At 37.9% G+C, this 16419-nt stretch overlaps 1 protein-coding gene across 1 annotated transcript in view; it reads right to left on the bottom strand.

Annotated features, from left to right (window-relative positions):
- LOC138352320 (probable glutamate receptor) overlaps positions 1–16419 on the bottom strand; it is a 308857-nt gene that overhangs the window by 276387 nt on the left and 16051 nt on the right. Inside the window, exons 2-6 of the mRNA XM_069304701.1 lie at positions 14030–14154; positions 13510–13626; positions 13158–13381; positions 3534–3659; positions 3033–3191 (exon numbers count right to left, since the gene is read on the bottom strand). Coding sequence (XP_069160802.1) covers positions 3033–3191; positions 3534–3659; positions 13158–13381; positions 13510–13626; positions 14030–14154 — 751 coding nt within the window. The remainder of the gene's footprint in view (positions 1–3032; positions 3192–3533; positions 3660–13157; positions 13382–13509; positions 13627–14029; positions 14155–16419) is intronic.

Here is a 16419-nt window from a genome sequence, read left to right as displayed (position 1 = left end):
TCTGCAAAAAAATAACAGTAAATTAGAAGCGAGCTATGATTTGAAAACAGAAGTTGGGTGATGTGTGGGTTATTTGTGTAGACTCGGGAGATATGATCACCACATATAAGTTTCTCAAAGAAAATGATAAGCTAGGTAAGGACGATTTATTTAACACACCAGCTATCCATGCAGTAGTGAGATTCCCTTTGATAGCTGTGCACGTGTCAATTAAAAATTAAAATGTGCTAGATGTTTCGGAGTGCTATTTTAGTCAAGAAATTATAAAAAAATTGTGTTTATTGACTAGTGAGAGGCAGAACAAGTGACCATGAAGTATATGTTGTGATCACACAGTTAACAGAAAATACTAGAATTTGTAGGTAGTGATCACGTCTCCCCAAACTCATCTGTCTTCCAGCGTGGTATGTCCTCTGGTGAGCACGTGTGGAATGGGATGACATCTGCGTGTTTGTGAACTGGGTCACTACTCTACATATGATCAGAAATACTACTACTAAAGGCTTTGCATAGAACATCCGGTCTGGGAAGGGTGAAGTGATGCTTGATGGTATGGGCTGGGGGAGGGGTGGGAGTGGAGATGGATGGGGGTGAGCGTAAGGTCATCCCCAATACCATGCCCATCTCAGTACACCTCAAACCACCACCCCAGATTTGTGTAATAGTGAAGTTCATGGGATTGATCTAAAATTGCATATATTCATTCAGTAGTGGAAAACACCTACCTGCTACCTCCAGAGGTTATGTTTCCCACATTCAGTAAAAATGTCTACTGACTTTACCCGAGTAAGTGTTATGAATACTGGGACACGCATGTAAGCCCCCACAACCTTCGCGGGGGGAAAGTAAACAGACTTGAGTTCTAGATGTAGGGGAGAGGCTAGGGGGGACCTGCTGGAGCATGGGTAAGGTGTGCGGTAACGCTTCATTTAACCAGTTAAGCGTCAAACTCCAAAGAGGATAGCCGCCCACGATGGCTCGCTCCCCGCCCAGACATGTGGTCCACTATGCACTCCTCCTTGGAGGCGAGGCTTGAGGGGGGAGGGGGGGGATGATATGTTTACTTAGCTAACTCCTCATTCCTTGGAATTTGTATGTTGTGGTCATGGCTCACCTGCCTGCTTGTGGTGATGGTGATGGTGGTATGTGGTGTGGCCTGCTATGTGGTTGGAGAGGGAGGGGATGGACAGGACTGACTATGTTGACCAGACCACACACTAGAAATTGAAGGGACGACGACGTTTCGGTCCGTCCTGGACCATTCTCAAGTCAATTTCTAGTGTGTGGTCTGGTCAACATACTTCAGCCACGTTATTGTGACTCATCGCCTGCACAGGACTGACTATGGTAGAGGCAAATGTTGACATTCACAACAGCTACGCCTCAACTTTCGAAGAGGGGACTCCATGTGGTCATGTGGTGACACTCCTCAGACCTATGTGGTGGGTGTGAGCCACATATCCTTAGCGCTCTGGAAGCAGACTATGAGGTTGCAGTTCAGTACACTTATGTCAAACTCTCAAGAGGATAGCCAACACCCCTAGCCATCCTCCATGGGAGGGAGCCGGTCGGCCGAGCGGACAGCACGCGGGACTTGTGATCCTGTGGTCCTGGGTTCGATCCCAGGCGCCGGCGAGAAACACTGGGCAAAGTTTCTTTCACCCTATGCCCCTGTTACCTAGCAGTAAAATAGGTACCTGGGTGTTAGTCAGCTGTCACGGGCTGCTTCCTGGGGGTGGAGGCCTGGTCGAGGACCGGGCCGCGGGGACACTAAAGCCCCGAAATCATCTCAAGATAACCTCAAGAAGAAGATCCTCCAGCCCGCGGACTGAGGAAATGTGAAGTGTGTGGAATTGTCAAGTAATTGATGATGCCTGTCATCTGGATGGAGGGGGGATGTGAGGGGAGGGGGGAGCGATATACGACCCCAGCAGCTAATGCCAACACAGGTCACTCAAGTGTGTGACACCAAAGGGTCCACACCGGGCTGAGGCGCAAAAGGGTCCACACGGTGACCTCATGGAGGTACAATGCTCCTATGCGGTCTGCTGGTGTGTGGTGAGAACCTCATGTCTATGTGGACATTATATGCTGTTGAGTATGATCCGCTCTAGAAGCGAGTTAGAAGCAAGCAAGCTACGTGGGGGAGTGAGGGGAGAGAGAGAGACCCAGCTCATTGACACATCCCATTTGCTGCTGAGACGCCAACACAACCCTGTCTGACATGTAACTAATCACCGTCATTGAACACCACCGACACAAACAGAATTGGGCGAGACAGTTAAACGTTTCTTTTCCTTACATAAAACAGACATTCTTTAAGAAAAAATAATGGCTCCCTCCACTATCACACAAAGCCGCCGCCTGCTCCCCTCTCTTCCTTTCTCCTCCTCTCCCCATACCCATCTTAAGAGCCTGGTCTTCTACCCTCTCAGGGGTAGGGGGGCCCCTCCCTCCTCAACATATCTTTCCCAGGTAGTGGGGGGGGGGGGGCAACCCTCCTCTACATAACCACATACTCGCATCTATCCATCTATCGATCTATATATCTACACACAGGATTAACTCTACGGCCCATACTCATACATATTCATCTACTACTATTCCTCTCCTCTTCTCCTCTTCAACATTCCTCTTATTATACTTACCCTACATGACCACATACCACCACATACCCCCGCCCCCACTCCAACACGACCCTCTGTGAAGTGCCGCGCGGCCGGACGCCATACACCTGGCACGCGTCAAACACCTGGGGAACCCCCCAGTACACTGTGTGACTAGCTACCTGTGCACCACCTGACCAGGGAGGCCTAATGGGCTCACCTGCTCAGGTGGTGCATCCGGTTCTAGTCACATATTTCACTACTTATATGTAGCCATATGAAAAGTTCAGATATTTATAACTCTAAAATTCTAAGTTATTCATCATATTTCATGAATTAAGATTAACAAAATCATGCTCATGGTAAATGGGGAATAATATGCTTCCAACAGATAAAACCTTAACTCTGGTATAATGTTCAACATACGAGAAGTTGAGAGCCTTAGCTATGTAGTCCATGAGATCTTCCATGGGACCCATGAACTTAACTCTGTGTTTACCAGGAGCCTCCGGGTCCTCTGTCGTTATCATCTTGTGGAAAGCGTTACTCACTGATGCCGCCAGCAAGTTGGGACCATGAACGAATCTGTAAGAAAGTGGATATTACTTATTGTATAACTTATGTGGCACCACAAAGAATAGGTGGAAGCTGATGAAGAGACGCCAGGAAAAGCATTTTCAGTGTACGAGTTGCAAGAAAAATAAATTGGTTACAATAGGAGATCATTGAGCTATTTACAATAAATATCTTCAATATCAATTATGATGAGAAACAGGAGGAATGAAAGTCCTTTCATCAACAAACATAAAAAGATAGAAGGGTAAAGCTAAGGAGCTATAGAAGAACCATGAAATCACTACTTAGTAAATATAACTAGGCTAGTTCAAATCAGGAAGAAATGTTTCAATAATTGTATACCAGACTCACAGTGAGAACTTGTTAGGGAAGAGCGGAGGGCGAGAGAGAGCCAGGCCGCGCCGAGGCGTCCAGGAGGCCACCCACAATGGCTTGGTGTCCCGGACACTGAATGGCAGATGAACGTACATGTTGCACCTGTCAGAAGGAGGTTCAGTAGTTCCGAAGATTGCTTATCTTTGATTCCTTTGATCATTCAGTTTACTTATGAGAAGTGCTTTTATGATTATTTCAATCTACAGACTGTTGGGTTTAGTATTAAATTAATTTATTAAATTTTGGAACGAGATGCAGAACGACGCGGAAATTAATATTCTCGTTTTCTGGAGTAAATTTGCCATGTATAAAATCTCTTTTAATGACTAACTAAATTATATATGCAATGCTAATTAGTTCAAACCAGCAGCATTTTATTTTCTGCTTGTTGCATTAAACAATGTATGAGATATGTGGGAGTTTTTCTCATTAATTCTGGGGAGGAGAAACATGGGTTGTAGTCCACTGTTTAGGGCTGATTAACAATTCATTACTCTTCTTCAGAAGCATTATAATAATGTTTGAGTTTCAATTTGCACTGTTGTGCGGTAGTTCATAAAGGACGGATGTCCTGTATTAGAGTTGCAGGTGTTGGAAGTCTCTGGACAACTTCATTTACTGCTAGCTTCAAAGGAACTAACTTCTATAGCGTCTTGAGGCTAGTGGTGCCCTTGCACTTAACTTTTACTATCGTCAAGACACCCTGGCTGTCTGCGTGGACAGAGACTATACGGCCTAGAGGCCATTCTGGCAAGGACCATCGCTGTTCACCAGAACAACATCGCCAGGTTGTAGTTGTATTCTGTTATAGGGGTTAATAGTGATACAACCTCAGAGTAATTAGGTACGCTCAAGTCCAATCTTCGTTCTACGGACCAATTACTCTGGACATATGTTTGTAACTCTGAACTAGGTCGTTCTTTCTAGCATACGAAGGATCTCCAGATCCCTCGTCAATGAGTGATGTCATAGGAGTTAGAGGTACCCCCACACACCAGATGAAATGGACTCAGTGGCTCATGTTCTGAGTTATCGTCTGAGAGGTAAGTCAGCAGTTGGTTATTGACTCAAGACTCAACTTCAATAACAATGGTTTGGAGATCTTGGAGATCGATTTTTTGGTAGTACAGCGTCTTCCTAAGACAGCATTTCACTGTCATGGAAGTAAAATGCCCTCATTCGCTCATTGAAGCCTCAGAGCCGAGATGCTCTAAGGAGGTATAAATTTATAGTAGCACTGTAGTTGGGTCAAGGTAGTGCAAACAGCTAGAGTGGTTCCAGACCTATCTCAAGCATGCTTTCCCTGCCACCAAGGTGGACCCATTGTCTGAGATCATCAACTTGGTGCAGGATCAACGGGCAGCATACCTGTAAAAGGCCTGTATGAATGACTCAGCACACATGTCGGGAGTCACTTCTAGTTGAACTCCCCCTGTGGTGGCACAGGTGAACAGGAAAATGTATGTCTTTACAGGAATTTTGTCCCTGGTGCCAGAGTTATTGTAACTGTGTAGTTCACTCCAATAGTTTTGAAAGGTGAAGCCGACCAACCTGGAACTCTACTAAACTCACTGGAAGGTTCAGGAGGCCCCAAACCAGAGCTCCACCTGTATTTTACAGTCGACCTGACCATACTCCGTCCTCTGGTATGGTGTTCACACTCTTACTCTATACTCAGATCAGATTTTGTGATCTGAGGGGTATAAGAGTGTTTTTGGTGTGGCGTCGTGTACGCCTTACTCTACCGAGTTCCTCGTCAACCTGCTTCCAAATGGAGCTGTGTGTGAGAGCACGGTTTACATATGATAATTTATCTTATGTTCATTATTTCTCAGGGCATAGATACAATGTGAAAAAATCAAATGTTTCCTCTATGAATTTAAGAGTCATCGTTCCTTCACTTTCTAGTTTGTGGTTTGGTCAAAATATTGATTCTATTGATCTCCAGCTTTGTTATCCAATGAATTTTTTGGAACTTTGCTGTAGCAAAGCACGTCGTACACATTATAATAATATGTGCAGTGAGAAAATTCGCCCAAAGAATGTGTTATGTTTACCATATTTTTCTGGATTTGAAAATATGGTCAAGTCCTTGAAACTTTTTGATATACATGTATCGTTTAATTACGAAAATACTGTTGGTAAACAATTAGTTAGAAACAGCCCTCGTAGTGATAAATGTGTCATTTATAAAATACCTTGCAAAGACTGTAATAGGGTCTATTTTGGGAACACATCTATAATTATGGTTTATTTTTATTATGGTTTATATAATTTTGATCCATTTTTGATTCAACAGTTAAAGGGGGATTTTAGTAGAATCACTGATACACATTTGTCTCACTAATTCATTGTTAATATTTACTGTCTTATGCTATTATTATCAATGTATGGACTTATTGATAATATTTTATTCTTTTACCTATTTATCTTATTTTATGGGCCCATATGATACAGTTTATATTTTATATCCAACTAATCCCATTCATATCTTTATCATTGTACCTCACTTCAGTTCACCTCTCTGTCCTGCCTATATATGTCCAAACTTATTGACTTGTAAATCATTCCTTCTGAAGATGTATTAATATTCGAAAGTACTTAAGAACTTCAATTCTTCCTCCGTGGTCTAACACTGTCACATTTTTTTTCACATGTTAACTTTCGTGATTTACACACACACACACATATATATATATCTATATAAACAATTTATAGACACACCCACACCAAGGACTCGAACCCTCGCCAGCACAGATACTTCAACAACACCAAGCATAGCAGGTTCACACTGTACCCACTACACCACACTCAGAGCCTAAAGGGATGGAAATTTCGGGGTATTTAAGCCCCAACCTCCGTCCCCCAAGTCCACTAGAGTATGTGAGAGGTCACTGACGTTTTCCATCGAGAACCTGTTAATATGGGAAAACACGGTGTCCATGCTTAATGCACTAACTTGCCTGAACACACAAGTTTGAAGTTGAACTAACTTAAGACACACCCACCCACCAGGTACTCGAACCCTCACCAGCACAGATGCTTCAACAACACCTGGCATGGCAGGTATACATTGGCAGGTAAGTATTTAATTTTCATAGATTTCGATATATATATAATTTTTTATTGAATTATTTTGTGTGGCACTGTGTTGGAATTGAGCTGTGTTGTTTACCATACTGTTCATTTCGTAAGTATAAGAATAGATGCCAAACCTGTGACAGGTAAAAACATTTTTTTTTTAAGCAACAGCACCATCTATTACATGTAAGAGCCACACACGCTATACTAAATATGGTACGATTCCATTTCAATGTTTTCGATTGCATTGCCAAATTAAATTTTCATACATTTTGATTTATTTTCATTTTGATTTAATTATTTTGTGTGACATTCATTGGAACTCAACTATGTGGTTTTCCATAGGGCTCATTTGGTGAGTATAAGTATAGATGCCACACTTGTTGCAGGTAAAAACAGTGCCATCTGTTGCACATACAAGCAACTTTATTTTTCATTTTGATTTAATTATTTTGTGTGACTTTGTGTTGGAAATGAGCTTTGTTGTTTACCATACCGTTCATTTCATAAGTATAGTTTTTTTATTGGTTTTATTTCGTTTTTTAATTGTTTTTCTTAAATTTCACTGATGAAAACATCAGATCATTTGATGTTCCCAATTTTCTGATGGGAACATCAGATGATTTGGGAATGCATCACACGAGGGAGTGGGGAATAGTGAGGAGGACGAGGGGTCAGGAGTGGAGGATGGTGGGGAGGACAAGGGGACAAGGGAGGGGGGTAATGGTGGGGAGGACGAGGAGACGGGGAAGTTGGGGATGGTGGAGTGGGGAAGGGTCAAGAGGACGAGAGGATTGTGGAGTGGTGGATGATGGGGAGGACATAGGGATGAGGGAGGACGGAAATGGTGGGGAGGACAAGGGAACGGAGGAGTGGGGAATGGTTGGGAGAACGAGGGGACCGGGGGGGGAGGGACAGGGTGACAGGGGGAGGGTTGCTGTTGCTCAGCAACGCACATGCGATACTGAACCACAGCGACGCATCGCCAGGTACAGCTAGTTTACATATAAAAATGTAAATGTTCGTTTGTTCAAAACTAAATTATATACATACTAAATAGATGTCATGTATGTGGCATTTCAAAACCCCCGAACCAATATGGAAGCTACAAGAGGAAGTATGGGCTAATAGGTCTTCTGCAGTTATCATATCCAATTTATACCCATTGTTCCGTGTTCTGTCATAAGTTTATTCACTTCACCCAAAACTTTGTACCATATCACCTCACCCAAAATGAGTATAAGTTCGATTAATCTGTGTGTAAATTAAGTCTTTGAAAATGTAATAAGCACTACGAAACGCTTTCAGACGTCAGACAATTAAAAAATAAATTTTGGAGAATTTATATTTTTATTACCACTGACAGTGAAGAAAAACATAAGAAATATTGAGAAAATTCGTGTTAGAATTATTAATCTTACCTTTTCGGTCACATTCAACAACATATATATATACATATATATATATATATATATATATATATATATATATATATATATATATATATATATATATATATATATATATATATTAGTATATTTTGGTAGCAGTCTTTCCTGTAGACATATTTTATTAAATATGACCGAAAAAGTAAGATTAATAATTCTAACACGAATTTTCTCAATCTTTCGTACATTATGCTTCACTGTTGGAGGTAAATCAAAAATCACTTCTCCAAAATTCATTTTTATTTCTAGTCTGACGCGACACGGGCGCGTTTCGTAAAACTTATTACATTTTCAAAGACTTCACAAATACACAACTGATTAGAACTTGCGTTTCCCTGATTTTATATCTACATTTTGAGTGAGGTGGGAAGGGTGATGTGGCATTACATTTGAGTAAGGTGGGAAGGATGATGTGGCATTAGAGGATATTAATAGGGTATTAAAAGTATCAACACAAGACAGAACACGAAACAATGGATATTGAATAGAAGTGTTTGTAGAAAGCCTATTGGTCCATATTTCTTGATGCTTCTATATTGGAGCGGAGTCTTGAGGTGGGTAGAATATAGTTGTGCAATAATTGGCTGTTGATTGCTGGTGTTGACTTTTTGATGTGTAGTGCCTCGCAAACGTCGAGCCGCCTGCTATCGCTGTATCTATCGATGATTTCTGTGTTGTTTACTAGGATTTCTCTGGCGATGGTTTGGTTATGGGAAGAGATTATATGTTCCTTAATGGAGCCCTGTTGTTTATGCATCGTTAAACGCCTAGAAAGAGATGTTGTTGTCTTGCCTATATACTGGGTTTTTTGGAGCTTACAGTCCCCAAGTGGGCATTTGAAGGCATAGACGACGTTAGTCTCTTTTAAAGCGTTCTGTTTCGTGTCTGGAGAGTTTCTCATGAGTAGGCTGGCCGTTTTTCTGGTTTTATAGTAAATCGTCAGTTGTATCCTCTGATTTTTGGAATCTTTTTGGTGTTAGAATTATTAATCTTACTTTTTCGGTCATATTTAATAAAATATATATATATATATATATATATATATATATATATATATATATATATATATATATATATATATATATATATATATATATATATATATATATATATATATATATGTCGTACCTAGTAGCCAGAACGCACTTTTCAGCCTACTATGCAAGGCCCGATTTGCCTAATAAGCCAAGTTTTCATGAATTAATTACTTTTCGACTACCTAACCTACCTAACCTAACCTAACCTAACTTTTTCGGCCACCTAACCTAACCTAACCTATTAAGATAGGTTAGGTTAGGTTAGGTAGGGTTGGTTAAGTTCGGTCATATATCTACGTTAATTTTAACTCTAATAAAAAAAAATTGACCTCATACATAATGAAATGGGCAGCTTTATCATTTCATAAGAAAAAAAATAGAGAAAATATAGTAATTCATGAAAACTTGGCTTATTAGGCAAATCGGGCCTTGCATAGTAGGCTGAGAAGTGAGTTCTGGCTATTAGGTACGACATATATATATATATATATATATATATATATATATATATATATATATATATATATATATGTCGTACCTAATAGCCAGAACGCACTTCTCAGCCTACTATGCAAGGCCCGATTTGCCTAATAAGCCAAGTTTTCCTGAATTAATATATTTTCTCTAATTTTTTTCTTATGAAATGATAAATCTACCCTTTTCATTATGTATGAGGTCAATTTTTCTTTATTGGAGTTAAAATTAACGTAGATATATGACCGAACCTAACCAACCCTACCTAACCTAACCTAACCTATCTTTATAGGTTAGGTAGCCGAAAAAGTTAGGTTAGGTGATGTTAGGTAGGTTAGGTAGTCGAAAAACAAATAATTCATGAAAACTTGGCTTATTAGACAATTCGGGCCTTGCATAGTAGGCTGAGAAGTGCGTTCTGGCTACTAGGTACGACATATATATATATATATATATATATATATATATATATATATATATATATATATATATATATATATATATATATATATATATATTTTATTAAATATGACCGAAAAAGTAAGATTAATAATTCTAACACGAATTTTCTCAATCTTTCGTACATTATGCTTCACTGTTGGAGGTAAATCAAAAATCACTTCTCCAAAATTCATTTTTATTTCTAGTCTGACGCGACACGGGCGCGTTTCGTAAAACTTATTACATTTTCAAAGACTTCACAAATACACAACTGATTAGAACTTGCGTTTCCCTGATTTTATATCTACATTTTGAGTGAGGTGGGAAGGGTGATGTGGCATTACATTTGAGTAAGGTGGGAAGGATGATGTGGCATTAGAGGATATTAATAGGGTATTAAAAGTATCAACACAAGACAGAACACGAAACAATGGATATTGAATAGAAGTGTTTGTAGAAAGCCTATTGGTCCATATTTCTTGATGCTTCTATATTGGAGCGGAGTCTTGAGGTGGGTAGAATATAGTTGTGCAATAATTGGCTGTTGATTGCTGGTGTTGACTTCTTGATGTGTAGTGCCTCGCAAACGTCGAGCCGCCTGCTATCGCTGTATCTATCGATGATTTCTGTGTTGTTTACTAGGATTTCTCTGGCGATGGTTTGGTTATGGGAAGAGATTATATGTTCCTTAATGGAGCCCTGTTGTTTATGCATCGTTAAACGCCTAGAAAGAGATGTTGTTGTCTTGCCTATATACTGGGTTTTTTGGAGCTTACAGTCCCCAAGTGGGCATTTGAAGGCATAGACGACGTTAGTCTCTTTTAAAGCGTTCTGTTTCGTGTCTGGAGAGTTTCTCATGAGTAGGCTGGCCGTTTTTCTGGTTTTATAGTAAATCGTCAGTTGTATCCTCCTATTTTTGTCTGTAGGGATAACGTTTCTATTAACAATATCTTTCAGGACCCTTTCCTCTGTTTTATGAGCTGTGGAAAAGAAGTTCCTGTAAAATAGTCTAATAGGGGGTATAGGTGTTGGTTTCATCGAAGACATCATAAGAAGGAAAGTGAAAAGCCATGCAACCTCCGAAGAGACAACTAACACAACACCTATACCCCCTATTAGACTATTTTACAGGAACTTCTTTTCCACAGCTCATAAAACAGAGGAAAGGGTCCTGAAAGATATTGTTAATAGAAACGTTATCCCTACAGACAAAAATCAGAGGATACAACTAACGATTTACTATAAAACCAGAAAAACGGCCAGCCTACTCATGAGAAACTCTCCAGACACGAAACAGAACGCTTTAAAAGAGACTAACGTCGTCTATGCCTTCAAATGCCCACTTGGGGACTGTAAGCTCCAAAAAACCCAGTATATAGGCAAGACAACAACATCTCTTTCTAGGCGTTTAACGATGCATAAACAACAGGGCTCCATTAAGGAACATATAATCTCTTCCCATAACCAAACCATCGCCAGAGAAATCCTAGTAAACAACACAGAAATCATCGATAGATACAGCGATAGCAGGCGGCTCGACGTTTGCGAGGCACTACACATCAAGAAGTCAACACCAGCAATCAACAGCCAATTATTGCACAACTATATTCTACCCACCTCAAGACTCCGCTCCAATATAGAAGCATCAAGAAATATGGACCAATAGGCTTTCTACAAACACTTCTATTCAATATCCATTGTTTCGTGTTCTGTCTTGTGTTGATACTTTTAATACCCTATTAATATCCTCTAATGCCACATCATCCTTCCCACCTTACTCAAATGTAATGCCACATCACCCTTCCCACCTCACTCAAAATGTAGATATAAAATCAGGGAAACGCAAGTTCTAATCAGTTGTGTATTTGTGAAGTCTTTGAAAATGTAATAAGTTTTACGAAACGCGCCCGTGTCGCGTCAGACTAGAAATAAAAATGAATTTTGGAGAAGTGATTTTTGATTTACCTCCAACAGTGAAGCATAATGTACGAAAGATTGAGAAAATTCGTGTTAGAATTATTAATCTTACTTTTTCGGTCATATTTAATAAAATATGTCTACAGGAAAGACTGCTACCAAAATATACTAATATATATATATATATATATATATATATATATATATATATATATATATATATATATATATATATATATATATATATATATATATATATATATATATGTCGTACCTAGTAGCCAGAACGAACTTCTCGGCCTACTATGCAAGGCCCGATTTTCCTAATAAGCCAAATTTTCCTGAATTAATATATTTTCTCTAACTTTTTTCTTATGAAATTAAAATGCTCCCTATTTCATTATGTATGAGGTTAATTTTTTTTTATTAGAGTTAAAATTAACGTTGATATATGACCGAACCTAACCATCCCTACCTAACCTAACCTAACCTATCTTTATAGGTTAGGTTAGGTTAGGTAGCCGAAAAAGTTAGGTTAGGTTAGGTAGTCAAAAAGCAATTAATTCATGAAAACTTGGCTTATTAGGCAAATCGGGCCTTGCATAGTAGACAGAGAAGTGCGTTCTGGCTACTAGGTACGACATATATATATATATATATATATATATATATATATATATATATATATATATATATATATATATATATATATATATATATGTATACATATATATATACATATATATATATATATATATATATATATATATATATATATATATATATATATATATATATATATATATATATATATATATATATGTATACATATATGTATACATATATACATATATATATATATATATATATATATATATATATATATATATATATATATATATATATATATATATATATATATGTATATATATATATATATATATATATATATATATATATATATATATATATATATATATATATATATATATATATATATATATATATATATATATATATATATATTATATTTTTTTTGCGGTCATTCTGCATATATAAATACATATGTGTGAATAAGGCAGTGATGAGTGTAGGTCTTGCTGTGGTGACAATGTTCTGTATGATGATGAGTGGATGATGTAGTGTGAGAGAGAGGAAATTGACAGTGGTGTGTCTGTGGAGAAGTTCTGATGACTCCTCACCTGATGTCGTGGGAGTCGTCGTCGATAATGAGCATCATTGCATTCATCCTGGAGAAGGCTGTGTAGTGGACCTGCAGGTGGTGGAGGTGGAGGCGGGTGACGACCAGGAGCCTCGTTGACCACACCAGGAGGCGGCCCTTGAGGGACCAGTGAGCGAAGGCGGCCAGGAAGGCGAGGTCGTCGCTCACCACCACAATTGTTGTGTGTGACGACAGCTGCCGCAGCTGACATGTTTAATACCATATGAGTTGCCTGTCATGTTAATTAAATACATAACAATAACCACGTGTAACTCTCCTGACTATGTGCAATTTACTTTCTAAATTGCAAAAGAAACATGCCAGCGACCAACCCATTTGACATCAGAGATCCATGTAGAGAAATCAGACTCTGATTTGTTAGTGATCGATTCCGTAGCTGCCAATTCAAACACCCCAACACCACCTGGGATCTCCAGATTTTGTGTTATCTGAAAAATATGACACTTTTACCATAAAAACTTATAATCAGGTGCATGTAGTTTTTTCTACCGAGGTGGATATAGGAACAGACGACTGCTGACTCGAGAGGTTAGCAGGCTGAAAGCTTTATCTTCCCATTCCTCATAGTAAACCTCACCCATTACATCCCTTGAAATTCGATCCACCAATCGTTTAACAAGCAGGTACTCAATCACTGCTAGGTGATCAGAGGTGTATAGTTAAGGACTGGCGCCTAGTCAATCCTCCCCGGTCAAATCACTTGCCAAGTGCGAGGTGTGTTCCCCCTGTGCCACTGGTACTTTTGACACTAGTTTTTGTTTTGCAGCAATAATATATAATTACATGAACAGTAAAGAAAGTAGAGAAAACAGTAAATAAAGTGGCACTTACAGTGAAGAAAGTGGAAGCGGAGGTGGTAGTGTCGGTGAAGAAGAACACGGAGTGGCTAGGCTGTGACGCATGTGTCAACACAGTTCCCACCACCCCTGCCACTGATGACGTCCAGTTGTGTGAATCTATCACAGCAACAACAACAAAATAACGGCATTATAAAATCCGTAAATGATTCTTCCTCTTACAAAAAAATTATGAAGTTCTGGAAACGTTACTGAAACGTTTGTTTGGTACATTTAAATTGGAGAATTATATTGTTTTCCTCGTGATTACTTGAGTAAAGGGTGTTAATGCTTTGCGTGGTATTGTGATGACAGACAAGGGTGAGCGACGGGGAGTACTTTATAATTTTCGACCAAACAAAGGAACTAAATTATCAGCCTAATCCTTAAACAACGGGTGATATTATGAGTTGCGTCTTGGTTTACCAGAGGTAAATAGGACTCAGGTCGAGTAATTTCATTGCTATAAAAATATCTACGAAATGGGTTATGCTACTAAATAACGATAATTGCCAAGATCTGACAACTCTTTGGCTGTTATTATCTAATAAACGTATAATGATTGTTAAAATACATTACCGTATGTCACCATCGCACTCGAAACGTTTATTACATATGTTAGGCCAAGAAACTTGTCTTTTTTTCTTTTGTTTTTTCCAGAATTTTACGAGAAAATAAAACGTGAAATTACTGGGTAACTCATTGCTAAAATTTCAGGAATTTATATGTTTGAGAATAAGTTAATACGAAATTCTACACGTTCTAAGAATTATCCTGCTTTCACAGATGAATTTAATATTAATTTAAGCTTTTTGTCATGGGATGGGAGAGGAAAGTTTCAGATTGATAAGTTTCTCATTTATGATCTAACTTGTCACATCTGTGGGTATAAGTCTGTAGGAGTATTAATGATGGTGGTAACCTGTCTGAGCATCTTCCTGCCTTTACCACCTGCAATATACCTCACTCACAAATTACTGCTGCCTCTGAAAATATAAAATTCCCTAGAATGCGTCTAAATTAGGCGAAGGCCAATGTTGCTAACCCTGGATAAGTTCAACTGCTTGTTTAATGGAAAACATGAAAATACTTAAATCTCAACTTAAGCAATTGCCAGCACTAACATTCGGTAAAAATGTCTATTTAGCATACGTTGTGATAATGCCAGTTTGGGCTAGGAAAATGAGTCTCCCTCTTCAAACATATAGAAATAGAGATAAACATAGTTGGAATAATCATGTTTAGAATTTTCAGAATAGGTCAATCCTTTGACATAACTTATGTAAGTGGAAAATTATCCCATTGTTTATAATAACCTATTTATTTAGAAGTGTCCCACTTCTAAGTGCATCACATTAGAAGGATCTCAAACCTCGACTCGTCACAGATAATGGGTCAATAATTGTTCAACTTTAAATACTAATCCAGTAGGATAAAATAAAAAACATTTTAAATATTTTTGATTATACGAATCCAACATTTTATTGCACATGAATATCAAGTTAAGGGGGCATGAGTTCCAGATTTCCCCAAAAATGCATTAAATGAAAACTGGTTCGATTTCAATCAAATCTTTTTTGACGAGTTGTACATGAAAAGAGTTTCATCTGTTATAAGTTTCAGCATCGTAGCATAAATAGGAAGGGAGAAAAAAATATTGAAGTAGGTGTCAAAATTATTCCAAAATGGTCAAAAACGATGATCAAACACAAATGTCAACTGAAATCATATCTATGACTCTCGGCTATCTCAATAGCATATATTAAAAAATTGTTAAAATTAATTTTATTAGAAAAAAATTTAAGTTAAAAAAAAAATAGTTTTTTTTCAAAAAAATTTCATTTTTTTTTGTTATCGGACGATTTGCATGAAACTTATACACCTGACTGCACATAAGCCTATCTGTAAGGGTGCCAATTTTGGAGAAAACTGGTTGATGTCAACCTTAGCCACAGATGGCAGCACCTAAGACTTTATTATTTTCTTATATATTTAAAATGTTTTAAAATAACATAAATGTTTGAATAACTATTTTATTTTTTATTCAATTTATATGAAACTTACACCTTATATGTAAAGTGTATGTCTCTAAACCCCCCAACTTATCGTTTTTTCCTAAGTTCATTTATTGATTTTATAATAGCAATAAACATGACATATTTGCATAATTTTTGAGGGGAACTTAAAGATGTTTTGGAAAACTGAAGATGTTTTGGAAACTCCATAAGTTACGAACCTTTATTATATGCTAATGTGTCAGAAAAGTTTCATAGAATGATTATATATGAAAGGTGTGTTATTTATTCACACTTGAAAATGTGTAAAAAAAAATGAAAAAAAAAAAAAAAAAAAAATATATATATATATTATATATATATATATATA

This window comes from Procambarus clarkii, chromosome 53 (genome assembly GCF_040958095.1).
Source record: "Procambarus clarkii isolate CNS0578487 chromosome 53, FALCON_Pclarkii_2.0, whole genome shotgun sequence".
Taxonomy (NCBI): Eukaryota; Metazoa; Arthropoda; class Malacostraca; order Decapoda; family Cambaridae; genus Procambarus; species Procambarus clarkii.
The sequence above is the reverse complement of the archived record's forward strand: the minus strand, read 5'-3'. Positions and strand labels throughout refer to the sequence as shown.